Source organism: Hyperolius riggenbachi, chromosome 9 (genome assembly GCF_040937935.1).
Source record: "Hyperolius riggenbachi isolate aHypRig1 chromosome 9, aHypRig1.pri, whole genome shotgun sequence".
NCBI lineage: Eukaryota > Metazoa > Chordata > Amphibia > Anura > Hyperoliidae > Hyperolius > Hyperolius riggenbachi.
In genome coordinates this window covers 44,114,157-44,132,344 of record NC_090654.1, presented here as the reverse complement: position 1 = coordinate 44,132,344, position 18,188 = coordinate 44,114,157, and the positions used below count along the sequence as shown (strand labels likewise).

Sequence of the window (18,188 nt, the reverse complement as noted above, 5' to 3'; positions counted from 1 at the left end):
CATCAACCCAAAGAAGACAAAAGTGATGGTGTTCCAGAGGAAGAATGGAAATAAAACCCCTACCTCCTCATTTATATTAAATGGCTCCCCACTGGTGTCCACTAACAGCTACACCTACCTGGGGCTGGAGATCAACCAATCAGGAAGCTTTAAACCAGCAGTACAGGCCCTGAAAGACAAAGCCTGCAGAACATTTTATGCCATCAGAAGACAGCTTTACCACCTAAAACCACCAGTGAGAGTGTGGGTAAAGATATTCGACAGCATCATCACCCCAATCCTGCTCTATAGCAGTGAGGTATGGGGCCCGGTCACCTACCCTGACCAATCAAAATGGGACTCCAGCCCAACAGAAATCTTCCATCTAGAGTTCTGCAAGTATCTCCTCCAAGTCCATCGAAGCACTTCAAACTCAGCTTGCCGGGCAGAGCTAGGCAGGTTCCCACTATGGCTTACTATCCAGCAGAGGGCACTCTCATACTGGGCGCATATACAGAGCAGCAACCCCAGCACTTACCACCATAAAGCCTCACTGAGCCAGGGGGGCGAGGCCATACCACGCGCTCTCAAGCAAAGCATCAGCAGCCAGCCCAGCCAAGGCCACCAACACAGGCTGACAAAAGCCCAAATAAAACAGACTATAGAAAGCTGCAAGGAACGATACATAGAGGAATGGAGATGTGACATAAAGAATTCCAAGAAACTCGCTGTCTACCAATCACTACAGAGGGAGTACACAATGGCTCCATATCTGGAGAGGCTACACCTCCACAAAGACAGACAGGTATTGAGTTTGTACCGTCTGAGTGCCCACAGCCTGGAGATAGAGACAGGGCGGCACAGACAGACATGGAAGCCCCGGGAGGAGAGACTGTGCAGACAATGCGACCAGGAGGTCTTGGGAGGACGAGGCCCACTTCCTGCTACACTGCAGCAAATATGCACCTGTGAGGACCGCCCACTTCCAGAGACTCTCCGCCCACATCCAGGATTTTACCTCCACAGATGAGGAGAGGAAACTCTACATCCTACTGGGGGAAGAGGAAACAACCGTGCAAATAGCTGCCCGATATGTCACAGCCTGCCACCAACTGAGAGGAACATGATACCACATGGACTGTATTCCCCCCCCCCCCCCCCCAATACCCCCCTATGGACTGTATATCCCAGTCCCCCATGCTGTCCCTTACATCATCCACACACCTATGAACTATATACCCCAACTCCCTATATCCTTCCCTTATTCCCACAACCCCCCCCCCATGTTAATGTTTTGTTTTGTTTTGCTTTGGCAATGCTAAATGTATTTGGTCCTGCCAATAAAGCTTTTTTGGATTTGGATTTGGATTAGAGAGACAGACAGATATAGGGATGGATGGATGGATGGGAGGAGTAGAGAGAGGGGGAAGAGACAGAGAGAGAGTGGGTGAGTGAGTGTGTGTACTGCTGCACAAAGTCCGGTCCATTAAGGCTGCATTACTATCTATGTAAAGCCCCCTGAGTGACTAACCTGCCTCTCTGCTGTCCCCCTTGCTTGCAGTTAGCTGGCACTCTGTGGGAGCTGGGCGATGTGCTCCTGTCACACAGACCTGTTGGCTGCAACAAGTTCCCCTCTGTGGTGGCTCCCTCCATCCTTGGCACTCAGACTGCCAGCCATGTAGTTCAGCAGTGGGTGGCCCAGCATCATTGATGGCAGAGCGAGTGAAGCCACTGTATACTTCAAATACAGGAAGTGCTCATTCAGGAAATTAACACTTCCTGTATTTGAGATACACAGCGCCGGAGATCGGAGGGAGCTGCGAGTGAGGGGAAAAGAAACCCCTGCACATGCGCCCCTTGGAGGCCGGCGCCCTGAGCGACCGCTCCGGTCGCACAGGTCAAAGGCCGGCCGTGGGCGGAAGTGACATCACTCGCTCTAGGAAGTAGCAGGCCTGTTGCCCCTGGGGGGGGGGGGGGTTTGCGCGCCGCACTGAAAAATGGGCGTGGCCGTGACATTGTATGGGCGGAGCTAACGTAATGATGTAACAGCAAGGCATAAGAAAGCAGTGTTTCCGCCATGATGTGGTGAAACGAGGATTCGCATCATGGGTGTGCAGAAACTGTGTGATGCTATTTATTAGTATACCCCAAAGTAGCAAATATAGCCAACTATGCCCATTAAATAATAAATGCAGAAACAGTTAGCCCAGCCACCAGAAAATAAACGCAATGTGGGCAACATTTCAGCAGAAAACACAATGTTGGTAACATTTCAGCAGAAAATCACGCAATGTGGGCAACATTTCAGCAGAAAATAATGCAGTGGGCCACATTTCAGCAGAAAATAAACGCAGTGGGCCACATTTCACCAGAAAATAATTGCAGTGGGCCACATTTCACCAGAAAATAAACGCAGTGGGCCACATTTCACCAGAAAATAAATGCAGTGGGCCACATTTCACCAGAAAATAAACGCAGTGGGCCACATTTCACCAGAAAATAAACGCAGTGGGCCACATTTCACCAGAAAATAAACACAGTGGGCCACATTTCACCAGAAAATAAATGCAGTGGGCCACATTTCACCAGAAAATAAACACAGTGGGCCACATTTCACCAGAAAATAAACACAGTGGGCCACATTTCACCAGAAAATAACACAATGTGGGCCACATTTCACCAGAAAATAAACGCAGTGGGCAACATTTCACATGCAAAAAAAGGAATGTACTCACCTGACAGAAGTCTCCTCTGCCGGCCGGCCTCTGGCGCGCAGCTCCCCGGATGATCCTCCTGCATATCTCCTGCACTGACAGGCAGAGAGCAGGGCTACGGGAAGATGGCGCCCGAAGTCCTGTACTGGAGACACAAATAGTCTTTAGTACAGGGCTTCGTACGACATCTTCCCGTAGCCCCGCCCTGCCTCCCTGGAGGCTGCGGGCTGGAGCAGGGCTGCGGGCTATGAACTGGCGCAGCGTCTAGTAGATGCTGCGGCCAGTTCATGCAGCGTTGGCGTGCCAGCAGATTCGGCTACGCGTGCCATAGGTTCGCCAACGCTGCTATATACTGTATTTTTTGGACTGTAAGACTCGCTTTTTGTACCCCAAGAGTGGGGGAACAAGTCACTGCGTCTTCTAGTCCTAATGCAGGGAGTTCCTGACTTGTGAACACCTGCCAATATGAACCTCCAACCCGCTGCAATGTCGGGGACTCCCTGTACTGTACCCAGGGGGACAAACGGAGGACACAAAGGGGACAGAGGAGGACACAGGGGGACTCAAAGGTACATAGAGGAGGACAGAAGGATGACAGAGGTGTACATTTGGGGGGATACAGAAGGACACAAGGGGGACAGAGGAGAACACAGGGAGACACATGAGGTACAAAGGGGGCATAATCCACAAGATGCCCCTTCACCATGGATGCACCAGGTTTAGTATATTTTTTTCTCCTGGTTTTTGTCCTATTTTTGTCCTCCCCAAGGGGCATCATGGTGGTTGCCTTGCAGCTCTGGGTACCCCAGCCACAGCACTATCTGCATGGAGTTTGTATGTACTTCCCGTGTCTGTATGGGTTTCCTCCAGCCACTCCAGTTTTCTCCCACATCCCAAGAACATACAGATATGTTAATTGGCTTCCCCCTACATTGGCCTTAGACTACGATACATACACTGCACCATACATACACAGACATGTGACTATGGTAGGGACTAGATTGTGAACCCCCTCTGAGGGACAGTTAAATTGAACCAGAGATGAAGCACCCTCTTGTATTTTACCTTATAAATCAGTGGGAACATGACAGTAAACACCTAATCTGCTCTTTGTTTCATTGTTCTCTGTTTAATCTGACTGTTATCACCTCTGATAAGAATCCCCGACTGAGCACTCAGTCTAGCTTTGCTACGGAAAGATTATAGCTGAGTCTGTCTTCTCTGGTGTCTTTTTAAGCCCAAGCCTGCCCCCTTGTGGCTCTGCTATAATGACTCAGCTATAATTATTCCCTGCAAAGCCAGACTGAATGCTCAGTCCGGGATTCTTATTACAGCTGATAACAGACACTTTTAGCAGTGAAGTTGAAACAGAGAGCATGGTAAGTGTTTTCTCTAATGTTCTTACTGATATATATGGTAAAATACACAAGGGTGCTTTGTCTCTGGTTCCCTTTAAGTGACAAGACAATGCAGCGCTGTGGTGCTATATAAATACTAAATACTAATAATACCTGAAGTGGACTATAACATCCATAAATTAAAAAAAAGTCTAAAAATAGTTTGTGCCCCAAAAATATATATGGACCGGTAAACCATTTTTTTTTTTTTTTTAAAATAGGTCCCTATTTCTCCATCTTTCTATTTTTAATTTCTTTTCACCTGGTCTGGTTGCCGTTGCCTAACAGCAGGTCTGTACAGTGCCCGCGTTGTGGGATTGTGGGAAGTTTTTTCTTTTTTTAAGTACAGTAACATGCTTATCTCAGCATGAAAACGACGCAAACTTGCTATTCTGGATATTATTTTGGATAAGAGAAGTACACTATGACCAGAAAATGATTGAATCCCCTTTCTTTTTGAAGAGTTTACACAGTGATGTAAGTCTGTTTTCTAGGTGATAATAGCTGGGGGCGGGGGGAGTAAGCAGTAGGGAGGGAAAATTAACATTGAGCTGGGTTACGGGAAAAAAGGGCAGAAGTGATATCACTTTTTTTTTTACAAATCTTCCCTTATGTGCACAACTTTGTAGCTCACAGGAAGCATTTTTTAAATTGTAATGTTTATTTGCATGGTTCATATGGATAATCTACTCTAACCAACACAATTGTTCTCTGAATTTGCCTGGTTTAACTTTGGGTTTAGTTGAGCTTGAATGATTTTGTAAAACTGTGAATAGGTTCAGATTTCACTACTTTTGCAACCATGGCAACGGTGCTCTGTTTGGAAAGCAGACCACTCCCTTTGGTGTACAGAACATGCTCAAATGCCAATTTTCTTGCATAAGTCATTTGTAGTGCAGAGCATAAAGCAAATATTTTGCATTCCTTGGCACTGCACTTAGGTTTAATTAGTTCGGCTTTATGTACTAACGTTTGTATTTTTATGTGCCCATGATTGTTTCTTACTTTGTATGGTGCCACAGAAGATGATGGCGCTATCTAAATCATTAATAAAAGTAAATAATCAGCTTAGATATCGTACACATCTAAATGCAGGGATTATTATTACTTTTTTATTTACCGGTATATAGCACCAGCTTCCGTATGGCAGAGGCTAAGATAGATATATGGTACATATATGTGAAGCAATGAACATGCCTATGCAACAGCTGAAAGAAGCAGTGATTGACAGAGACATCTGGTGTGCAGAAGGTCTTATGGGTCATGCATGGCTCAGTCATATGTGTGCCACCGCCGTGGCCAGGAGTGTTCTACACCTGCCTAGTAGTCCTAGTAGAATGCTTCCGACCACTGGGGTGTGCATGGCTGGGCCATGCATGCGCAACAAAGGCAAATAAGCAAATATATTAGGATGGCCGGTGGAGGATCGGAGTAGCCTGGGGAGATTTTGAGGGAGGCCTTGGCCTGAAGGGGGCTGTAGGAAGCCCCAGGTAAGTATAAATGCTTTCGGCCAAAATTGTTAGTTTACTGGGGGCTCAACTGTCTCCGGTTGGAGCACGCATCCACGCGGAATAATACCCACTTCACGGTAACACATACTGGATGTTATTTTTTGGTGCGCATTTAATTTTATGCATACCGTGAGCCTCTGAGGAAGCGGCGTTTAGCTGTGAAATGCATATCAGGCTTTGTTCGTGACTTGGAATTCTGCTTTGTGCACCTGATCTTGAACCTACATTTTGTATCGAAAGCTAAGAAGAATCAAGGATAAAGAGTGATACTTTTATCTGTTACATTGTGTGAAGCCCCCAGTAAACGGACATTTTTGGTTGAATATATTTAGAGGGTGGGGCCTAGACTGTCCATTTTTACCGTAAAGCTAAGTATAAATGCTTTCATTTTATTTGTCTCAGATACACTTTAACCAATAGCCTCCTCCACATGGGCCACTGATAAAACTTTTTTTTAATATATATCTTTTTAACCGGATCAGAGTGGCAATGAAGGTGACAAAATGCCAACCCCAGTTTCCTGTGAGAAATAAACGTCTTCATGACTTGGGCCCAATTCCGTAAATTACGAGATGGATGCGTTCATCTGCTAAGCCGCAAGACTCCAACCTCCTCATCTTCTCTCGCCGGCGTCAGCTGTTCATGCAGGTGCGCCAAATAGGTCATCTATCAATCATAAATCCTGAAAGGATTTTTTTTTGTATGATGAAGAAAAAGAATTAGCTGTGAATAGATGGTTGGGGGTCGGGAGGAAAACTAATTTCCTGCTATTTCTGGGAAATCAATTATTTACTGGAGATTTTCCACCGAAGAAGCGGTGAAAGATGTTTACAGAACAATGGGATGAAGGTGAAATTACTGTCAGGACAACCAGCTGGAAGCCGGAGGGGGTGCCGCCTCCGCTCTCAATAGAGTCTAAAGCAACAGATCAACTAATCAGGAGACGGAACTAGTTATTTTTTATCTTGGGTTTTTGTACCGAGATGTAATTATGCTCCTGTCACCCGGAACAAGAATTAAGAATACAGCAAATTACAGACGTTAGGTGGCAATCACACCTCCGGTGACAATCAGCCGATGAACGCAACTTTCTTTTTTATTCTATTTAATTATTTTGTTTAGTACTAAAAGTAGATTTTTGTTTTTACTTTTTAATAAGGGATACATGAGATCCATTTAAAGTTGGTTTACAGTAGATTTAAAGTGGACCTAAAGTGTAAAAATAAATTCTGCGCTGTCAGCATAGTCTGCAGAAGTTATAATAGAGTAGCATGAATAAATGAAGAATAGGTTTTTTTTGCACAAGAAAATATAGGTGTTGTTTGTTTTGCCACACCCCTTCTAGAAAACTGCCACGGCAGTTTTTGGCTATTGCCCAGGCTTTGTGCCATACAAGGGTGGGTGTTGGGAGTTTGGGGGGCATGTAGCTCTTAGATCAGCCCAGGTATGTTGTGTACCACAGAGCCAGTTAATTTAAAGAAAGGAGGGTAGAAGTGAAAAGGTGTGTAGTTCTAACTATATAATATTCATAGGGACAGATGCAAGCATTTAAGAAAAGAAAAAACATAAATAGTTAACTTAGGGACTCAACTTTTTTTTATACATATGCCATGAGGGTATATTACCGTTATTTTTGCAAATAAGAGCTTGTAAATGTAAACTGTAAACAAACAAATACACCTTTATTATCAAATAAAATATTGCCGCTATACATTGTACTAGGGACATAATTTAAACATTTTAATACCCGGGACAAATGGACCAATAAAATGTGTGGGTTTTTATTCACAATAGCACATTTTATTTTAAAACTAAAATTGCCTAAAAACTGAGAAATAATTATTTTTTTCATTTTTTTCTTATTATCCCGTTAAAATGCATATAGTATAAAATGATTCATAGCAACAAAGTACAACCCAATGAAAGCCTAATTGGTGGCAAAAAAAAAAGATATAGATAATTTTGGTGTGATTAATAGTGATAAAGTTATTGATGAATGAATGGGAGGAGTATTGACATGTGAAAATTGCTTTGGTCCATAAGGGGAACACCACCTGTAGTGGTCAAGTGGTTAAGAGCCGACTCTAGACAAATGTTTTATTTTAATTTAAAAAAAATTTGCTGGAATCTCTTTTCAAGTTGATAAATCTCTGTAGCGAGGCAGCAAAGTCTGGATTTGGCAGCTGCGGTGCATATGCTGGATTATCGGCAGAGGCGGTCTTTTTCAGCTGCCTCGGGTGTATGAACCTTTAGGCTGGTTTTACACTACAGATTGGCTACAGCGGTTTGGCCAACGGGCCGCACCGCCAAAAACAGGCCTTCAGGGGTTACCGTGTTAGTACATGGTAATTTCTATCTGGCATCCGTCTAACAGGAAGTGATGCTCACTTACTGTTGGGCAATCGATAACGTGCGCAGAAGCGTATTGCTAGAATACGCTTTTGCGCATGAGTGACGCTAAAACTGCGGTGGGTTTTTTAAATGCACACGTAACCAAAGACTTCTGGTGACTTCTGCTCCTTAGTTATGCCACTGGGGCCTGGCATATATAGTATGCTTTATACCCCTGCAAACACATCACTAGTGTAATGTACAGAGCTGAGACGCTGCATGTGCTGTGAGCTGCCATCTTCTCAGACACTCTGTGCCCCGCCCACTTCCAATGTGAGCTGTGGAGACAATGCAATCCAGACACCATGAGCAGCCCCACCTTTCTCTTACGGCAGCTTTTGGTCATGTGAGCAACATCTCAAGAGGTGGGTTTTAGCTGCAGAATCTTTTTTTTTTTTTTTCACACACACACAAGAAAAAATATATAATATTTCAGCTCTGTGATTTCTAAACTAATAAATGATGTTTTTAGACCTCTACCTGAAGATGGGGTTTAAAAACTACTGATCAGTTTGATCTGCAGTTTTACCAGCATCACCCACCCTGATGCCATATTTTTTATTATAATCTCAGTCTCAGATTAAGCTTCCCAGATTGAAAGAGGCATTTAAAGAGAACCTGAACTGAAAATTAAAAGTCAAAATAAACCTAAACACGTCATACTTGCCTCCTGTGTAGTCTACTACTCAATTTCTTTCTCCTCTCCTGCGTCCCATTTGCCCACTGTGATCAATGGAATTGTCTGTCCTCCATTTTGAAAATGGCCATTACCTCTTAACAGCTTCCTGGTCAGCACACTGGTAAACTGTAATATCGCCCACTTGAGCCACAGGGAAGCATGGACATTAGTTTGCACATTCAGTTGTAACTGACAGCACAGCAGCTTATATATAACTAAACTGACAGCAACTGGTCTATTTCAGGTCTGACAAAATATTGTCAGAACTGGAAGTGATCACTGTAAGAAAAAAATGGTGAGCTTCTGAAGGGAACTGATGGCGAGGTAAGTATGTAATATTCATTTGCAGGTACATCATATGTTCATTTTAAATAATTTTACTCAGTTCAGGTTCCCTTTAAATATATCTCAGGCCCTCCAAAGAGTAACTACTAGATTAAAAATGTAAGGAACTCCGAGTACCGACGGTTCTGTGCCGGAAGGAGTAATCAGGCAGGCCAGGTACTGGACACAATGGATGCGGAGTCTGGTGATGGAGTGATTTGAGCCGAGAACATGAATAAGACAGGATTACTGAACAACAAGAGCCAGCCGTATAGATTTCCATAGCAACGCTGGTCGTCTAGGAAGCGGCAGGGAGGCAGAGCTGTTTTGTCGCCGTGAAGAAGGAGAGAGAGAGATGCTTATGTTTTCTGCTCTGTAAAATCTGACCTTTCCAATGATGCAGATCTCTCCCACTGCCAAGATAAAATAAACTTCATGTCAAAAGGTTGATTTATTCATACATTATCATGTCATCAAATGATCATTTATTTCTGCATTTGCTATGGGCTTACCGTGGATAGAACACTCTCTGAAAGTTAACAGGTGTATTTAGTCTAGCCTTATGTCATTTTCTTTAATGTCTCTACAAACATTCTACTTTAAAGAAAATCTGAGACGATAAAAAAAAATACAAAATCATACACCCCTTCAGGTCCCCTTCGCTAGGCAATCCAGTGATTCCTCCAGTCAAGTCATACTGCACATGTGCGGCCTTGCTGTGCGCTCTCCAACGGGCGCCCGTAGCAGCTCCTTGCCACAGTAGCATCACTAGGGAGCGTGCGTGGCCCCCTGCACTGCGCCTGCACTGATTGGACCTGAATGGCGGAATTACTGGGCCACCCAGCTGAGGGTCTAGGCGGACTGGGAGGATGGCAGGGAGGGACCAATCAGCCTGAAGGGGGCTGGAGGAAGCCCCAGGTATGTATGATATGTATGATTTTTTTTTTGTCTTAGGTGCACTATATGATACTATACTATAGGATGTCTGTAACACACAAATATGCCAGATTAACATAAAATTGTCATCCTCAGCTGATAGCCGTTATTTAACTTGATAGCCACTTTGTAGCCTCTATTTAGCTGCTTATTGCCGCTAATTACGTCTCCTAACAATATCGGTGGTTAGGAGGCAGGGGTCTTTAGTGTTAGGAGTGTGTGTGGGGGGGTCCTTTTGAGTTAGGCACCACCGGGGGGGGGGTTAAGGTTAGGCACCACCAGGGAGGTCTTAGGGTTAGACATTTGAAGAGGGGGGGGGTTCTGTATGAGAGTAGGGTTAGGTTAGGTCATAGTAACATATCCGTAAAGATAACTGAATACTATTGTAATTAAGTAGTGGAATATTTGTAATTTTACCCACATTCTATTAGCAGCTGTCCCCAGTGCCCTTTTTTTACATGTAAGCAATAACTTTGCAGGTTAGGGAAGTCAAAATACCAATTACGGTATAAAACACCCTCAATGATGCCCTCCTAATGATACATATGCCTACAGCTACCTGATACAGCTGCCAGTCACTAGTTGAACAATGTATTGATAGGAAAAGGGGGAAAGGACCAGGAAAATGAAGCAATCTGTCACAGCAGCATCTAGAATCAAAAACCATACCAAATCTTTATTACAAAATTCAATAGTCCAATACCAACCACCTAATTAAAAAAGCAAAAATGTCGCCCACTGCACATGCACACATTTTGCACACCGGCTGGCGATATTGGCTGAATCCTGCAAAGTAAACGATTTTCTAGGCAATCTGTCCGTAAGTAGTTTACCGATGTCCATAAGGAGATCTATGCAGAGCTTCCCAAAGTCCATCCACAGAAGCTATCTATCCACATGCCAAATGCAGGTTCAAATGCAAATCTATTGCACAGACAATAGCCAGGTATTGATACCAATGTGAGTTTTCATGGTAAGTAGACAACCGATGAATGCAAGCAGATGTATATTTGTTAACGGCACACTATTAACAATTGCATGATGACTGTAGGGGACTTTATGCACTCACTGCTATACAGCACCTCGTAGTCAGAGGCGTATCTAGAGGGGTGCAAGCATGGCATGTGCCATGGGCGCCACAGCACCATGGGCGCCATTCCTACCCCTGTACTGCATCGCCATGCCTGCCCCTATGCTGTGCCACCATGCCTGCCTCCATGCCTCCCTGTCATTCAGACCTCAGATCAGTTTAATGCGAATATCTGGTGAACATGGCTACTTAATTATGTAGGACGCACTTTGATTAGTGTTAGAAAAGTGACAGAGAGTGAATAAGAAGAGCCATTTCCCCCAAAAAACCTCAGCAAAACCCAGAGCCAAAAAAATACAGGACACCATAACACATGTATGGAGCGAGAAAAGATGCTGTTTTTAGAAGGGAAGGATACTGACTGGGGGGGGGGGGGGGCGCAATTTCAGTTTTTGCCATAGGCACTATATTACCCAGATACGCCCCTGCTCGTAGTCCTCACTTGAATATTGGATAAGGCTGCGAAAAAAGTTCTATACAACAGTTCATGAAATCCGGATCACCAGCTAGGGGGCAGCCACCACACACTGAGGCCTTACCTCGTCTAGTCATCCAGCACATAGACATCAACAGGTTGGGACTCTTCCCACAGGTGATGGTAACATAGTTCCTGCTGATCATATGGAGCCAAACACTCAAAGCCAAAAAGTTTACCTTAGCTGATCCTGCACGCTTTGTCCACTAGTGATACAAATTTGTCCACTAGTGATACAGGCTTCATCAGGGTCAAGGAAAGTTGAAACCTCGGGATCTGTATACTTGTTCCAGGTGAAAGTATGATAAGCTTTTAAGCCAACTGGATCAACATTTTCTACACGGAGACACAAGAATGTCAGCATTCGTATTTCTGTCATAATAGATGTACTTTAAGCAGGAGTGGAACAAGTTAAAAGTAATGAAACAAAGGGCAGCCTGTCATTCAGTATTGCCTTTGTGCCTTCAACAAATCCCAGCCTACTTCTGAATCCTGTCAACCTTCACTTTGCTAAGGGCCCTGTCATACTAGTGAATTGCTGAAGTCTGATAATCTATCCAGGCACACAGTGAATGTATAAGAAGCATTGCTTTTTAAATATTTTCATGAAAGCTGAACTGAAACATAAAAATAAAAGAAAATGACAGAAGAAAATGAACAGAAGAAAATGAACAGAAGAAAATGGGTAACAGAAGAAAGTGTTTTTTATAATGAGTTGCTCTTGATACAAATAAAAATAAACACTGATGGAGGTGTCCTTGATAGTATGATACTTCTAAATGTTGTATATGAGAAGCGTAATTTCTTACCTTCTCAGAAGGACAAACCATTATTTAATGGAAAAAAATAGGCCAATTTTTAGGCACTCAGGTTTGTGACCAAAAGTTCTTCAGGCACTTGTATTCACCTGAGGAAGCGGGCCAAGACTTGTGAAACGTGTTGACTACCGTGCATGAATAAACACTCCTTTTTCCTTTAAATAATGGTTTGTCCTTCTGAGAAGGTTAAAAATTGGACTTCTCATTTATACAACATCTACCATCAAATGCGCCTCCACCAGTGTTTTTTTGTATAGTCCAATGATCTGCAAATTTGGCTCTCCAGCTGTTAAGGAACTACAAGTCCCACAATGCATTGCAGGAGTCTGACAGCCACAGTCATGATTCATAAAGGCAAATGCATTGTGGGACTTGTAGTTCCTTAACAGCTGTAGAGCAAAGTTTGCAGATCACTGGTATAGTCCATACCCCATAGGGTTTTTTTAGTCACCATGACCTTTATTTCTCACAACTAATACAGGGGAGAGACCGACCAGCATCTGCACCAGCAGACCTGGGACACCGAGCGGGGACGGTTATATTCCCACAGGCTCAGACGGTGGCTGCAAGTTTTGCAACCCACCCTTGTGAGTATAATACTCATACGCGTGTACTTGCATCCCTTTGTCTAACGATACTGCACCATTGGGCTCCTGGTCTCTCTCATTTACTTAAAGGGAACCAGAGACGAAGCACCCTCATGTATTTTACCATATATATCAGTGGGAACATTAGAGAAAACACCTACCCTGCTCTCTGTTTCATTCTTCACTGCTCAGCCTGCTTGTTATCAGCCCTTATAAAAACCCAGACTGAGCATTCAGTCTGGCTTTGTTCAGGAATTTTTATAGCTCCGTCTGTATTTTCTCATGTCTTTTCAAGTCCAAGCCTGCCCTCTGCTGGCGCTGCTCAGGAATCATTATAGCTGAGTCATTATAACAAAGCCAGACTGAATGCTCAGTCGGGGATTTTATCAGGCCTGATTAGTAGCAAGCTGTGCAGTGCAGAATGAAACAGAAAGCATGGTAGGTGTTTTCTCTAATGTACCCACTGATCTATATGGTATAATACATGAGGGTGCTTCGTCTCTGGTTCACTTTAAAGATTATGGGTAACCATCAAGGATTTAAATGTTTTTCTTTATACAAATAATAATTCAAAATGTGCTGCTGTATGTGTCTATTCAGGATGATGGTCAGCTCTCCTAGCAGTGCAGAGTTATTGCTCTAATTACTCCAAGTCAGAGATCATTGCACCACCCCTTTACTCTCTCTGTAGTCTCAGCAGTCACAGATCTCCCATGAAGTAACCCGATCAGAACTGCTATGATCTCTTTCACACAGTATAAATGTATTGTACTATTTTATTCATATTTCCACTCTAAAGTGGATTTGGCAGCCTCCATATTACTCTCACTTCAGGTGTCCTTTGAGTCTGGTTTCACACTTATTTTTTGCGTTGCAGTGGAGATGCAATGCTCCTGCTGCATCACAATGCTGAGTGCCCCGACAGCGCCATATGCACAGTGTTGCCCCCGTCGAGCGATGTACTCCCTGCTGGACAGGAAGTATGTCACTGGGATTCCCGCTGGCCGTTTACACTACCTGCGTCGGCCTTTGACTTGCATTACAGCCAGCTCCATGCTTTCAGTGAGGTACTTGCGGTAATGCGCTGCAGCCCTTGCGTTGGAGTGAATACTTCTGGCCCTTGTGGACCTTATAAGGTGTGAAAGTCTCCATAGACTTGCATTGTTTTTACGGACCCTTGGGGTAAAATGTTACACAACACAGCTTTCACTTGCAAGTTTAAAAGGGGCCTCATAATAACAATAATAATAATACTGGCATGTCCACCATTGCCTGGATCCTTCCTGATAACAAACCACTGTATGTCCAATGGTATGGCCCATCAAGGTCACTGCTGCAAGTTCCTCTTCTGGTCACTTGCAGAGAGTAACATGGATATATAGAATATCCAGCAACGTCATGTGACGGGTCACTACTAGAGACAGTCAGTGAGATCACTTTTATACGCAATTCTATGCAGCTTGAAAATTAACCATTCAAAATAACCTGTATTTACTTGGTCCAAATGCCTGACTTTGCTTCAAATTAACAAAAAAATATAGCTCACAATTATTAGCATTGCATTATCTCTAGTCACAATACGCTAGAAGAACCTTCTGTCTATGAGCGGCATTATATTCAGATGTAGGAAGGCGTCTGGACATTGAGAGTTACGTGGAGGAGGAGCAGAAGTAACGTTTTGCTTTGTGGGCTTCTGTAATAAATTCATGCTATTGGCTTAGACCAGGGGTGTCAAACTCAAATACAAAGTGGGCCGACATTGAACACTGGGACCTAGCCGCGGGTCCACCTCAATGTCTACTGGCCACCTTATAAAGTTCCCTGGTGTTTAGTGGTCCTCCTCCCTCCCCATACAGTTATCTGGTGTCTAGTGGCTGTTATATTCTTTCTATATCACCTTGCTTCGACACCATTAACTTCTTACAGTTGCGTCTCACAGACTGTGAGATCACTTGACTCTCCACACAGCAAGCAGTAGATAGACTTTCTCAGGCTTTTTCAATATTCACAAAATTTATTCAGAAGACATATATACAGATATAGTTCATCCTATCCTGGCAAAGCAGATTTCCATGTTGCGTTACAAGCTTTTTGATTAGACTTCCTGCTGAAGTCAATCAGGTATCTTCTTCCTAACTACGTTACACTAGACTACCTACAGTATGTACAGCATACATTATATCAGATTACATATAGAATGAAAATAGAGGTTCCAGTCAGCCATTAGATCTAGTGGGAAGGTCAGAAGCATAGTGAGCTCTGAGCGCCCACCTAGGTGTTTAATACCGACTAGGAAAGAGTTAAACGTGACATCATATTCGCCATCCCCTAGACCAGACTATTGGATGAGCCCTATCGTGGTGTCATAATACCCACCCACTCGATTAATATTTTTTTGTCACCTTTCCTTTACTTACTGGAATGTGGATATTTAGTAAATATGGCTTATGTTTATTGTTTCAGTGGCGTACAAGCTGAGGTCAGCGAGACCTGCGGCCTTGTCCACAGAACAGCTTCTTGGTATGTTCTAGGTCTGCTGACAGAACTGCAGATTTTCTCATTAAGAGAAAATCCCTTAAAGGGCAGGTCTGCTCCTCAAGCCTTTTTGACTAACTCAGTCCAAATAACTGAGGCCTACTTAAATTATAACAGTGGCCCCCACCCTCCCCTATACTGTTCCCTAGTGTTTAGTGCGTTCCCTCTACCTCCCCATATGGCTTCCCTGTTGCTCTAGGGCTTCATCTCCAATATAGCTTCCCTGGTGGTCTGGAGTGGGCCAAACATAATGCAAAGTGGGGTAACCCCTTGAGGGACAAATGTAATGGCTCTGAGGGCCAGATTTGGCCCGTGGGCCGGAGTTTGACATGTAAGGCTTAGACGAAGTTTGTAGCATGCAATTTCCATGTTTACCTTCTATAGTCTTGAGTGAACCCATTAGCAGCTTCAGTGGAGTTTTCTTGTGTGAGATAAGTGTACTGCATTTGATCTCTGGCAGCAGAGCTCGTTGTGCTGTAAATTCTTGATATGATCTGATCTCTCTCAGCTAGCAGAAAATATAGAAACTGAAAGCAGAAGTCCTCTGTTATCGTCTCACACTGCCCCCTAGTGACAAGTGGTTATAAAAACACAATACTAATTACAAGCAAGGAAATGTAACAAATAAGAAATAAAAAAGTGCTAAAATAATTGGCCTAGAGTACTTTCAAGACTCTAAATATATTGGCTGCTAACAGGTTAACGAGTTTACTGATAATTAACATAAAACACTAACTCTGGACAAACTTGTATGACACTTTATGCTGTTGGGAGGGGGGGGGGGGTGCTCAAAGGAAGGTAGATAATTTCTCTTGTGTAAAATTCCCAAAGTGACATATACAACAATGTATTTAATTATTCAGGATACCCACTTTTATGTAAAATGTCCTGGTTTCAACACCAGAAACACTTTCTATATCTATATATTGCTGTATATTGGCATGTAACCCCTCTCTTCTAGTGATGTCACAGCCTAGGCTGTTTAGCTATGCAGAATTTTTCTCCCAGAGCATTCTGGGACACCAAATATTATTTCTGCTCTCTTTGGAACAAGTAAACAAACATCTCACAGAGATTACCTGCCAGCAGTAAAAATGTTGCCATCTGTAATAAATTTAAATTACAGAATGCAAATCAGAAAAGAAAGGGAGAGGAAATTAATATTTTACAATGAGTAAATACTGACTAATAATTAATACATTTATATTGTTAAAAAAAAAAGTATGTTACCGTATTTTCACTACAGTTTCTCTTTAAGGTAATTTCACAACAATCTCTATTCCCATTGCAGGGAACCAGACTTCTCCAATGACCTCAGTAGAGGGCTTCAACATGGTGAAGAAGAGGTGGGAGGTTTTGCCCTCAATGCCAACCGGAAGATGTTCAAGCTCGAGTCTTCAGTCCAACAACATGCTGTTTGTGATCGGTGGGGTGGCCCAGGGACCCAGCAGCGCTGTGGAGGCTCTGTGTGTCTTGGAGGAGGTTTGAGGTGGACCTTTTTATTGAAAAAAAAGCCAACCTTGGTGGTGGTGGTAAAAGTGCCTGAACATCTCTTGATACGTTATCTGCAGCCCAGGGTGAACGGATTGCTACCGCTAATTGCAGCACGACGGAAGAACAGTGCTTGACGCCATTAACGTGAAGACAGCTCAGTCCACATCAGATGGGCACACAACGAGGAGGAAGAGATTTTTCTTGAGGAACAATGGACATCAACTATATCTGGTCCGCTGCTGGAGATCAAGAATAGAATTTTTAGTTTTAGCTAGCGTTGAAGAGCTGCTTTAGAAATTCAGCGAAAAAACATATCCAAAAAGACTTACTAATGTGGAGGGTTTTACGAGCTTATACCGTGTTTCCTGTTACCAAAAAAATGAGGTAGTCAAAAGTAATATTTCATAGTATGGTTGACAATCGAAGCCGTTTAATAAAAGTATTGAGTTTACTTAAAACCCAGCTCCAACTTCCTGCTCAGTTTGATCAGTTAAAGTGGTAGGGTGTAAATGATTAACGTTGCTATTTAACCTCCCTGACGGTAAGCCCGACCTACGCTCGGGCTAGCCGCCGGAGAGGATCGCATGGCCCTAGGAGGTTTTTTTTAAATAAAATATGTTTTATATGCTTAAGCTAGCACTTTGCTAGCTAAGCATGCCCCCCAAGTCCCTCCGCTCTCCCCCGATCGCTGCCGTTATACGTACCCCCCAGGGATTCCGCGATGGCGCAGCCTCCCAATCAGCTCCAGGCTTCACTATGGGGAGGATCAGGACTGCGCATGACGTCGATGACGTCATGTCCGATCATCACCATAGCGACGACTGAAGCTACATGGCGAAGCTGCGGCTCTCGCGGGATTGTGGACGGGTGAATATTGCCGGCGTGGATCGGGGGGATCACAGTGGTGCTGGGGGACTTGGGGCCACAGTTAGCTAGCAAAGCGTTAGCTTAAGCATTTTATCCTAATTTTATTTGAAAAAATCCTCCCGCGGACGCAGCATTGGAAACTGCGTAGGGACAGGGAGGTTAAAGTGTACCTGGCACAACATGTAACATGAGATAAACATGTGTATGTACAGTGCAAAAAATATTAATAACCAGGCTATTTTACTTGTTTTATTTTGCTGCCTGAGAAGAGTTAATTTTTAGGCATGGAAGTGACAGCTTCTGTCTTGTCGGTACCTTGTCAGGAATACAGTAATCATAACTTATAAGCAAATTACAGCCATAAATATTTTCCTGCTAGAATACAACTTCT

At 43.5% G+C, this 18,188-nt stretch overlaps 1 protein-coding gene across 3 annotated transcripts in view; it reads left to right on the top strand.

Moving 5' to 3' along the window:
* The window catches only part of KLHDC8B (kelch domain containing 8B), a 199,627-nt gene extending 182,611 nt beyond the window's left edge, over positions 1-17,016 (top strand). For all 3 annotated transcript variants that reach the window (XM_068252617.1, XM_068252619.1, XM_068252618.1), the window contains exon 6: positions 16,728-17,016. In XM_068252617.1, coding sequence (XP_068108718.1) covers positions 16,728-16,924 — 197 coding nt within the window. In that variant the 3' untranslated portion in view covers positions 16,925-17,016. The remainder of the gene's footprint in view (positions 1-16,727) is intronic.
* The last annotated feature ends 1,172 nt before the right edge of the window (positions 17,017-18,188 follow it).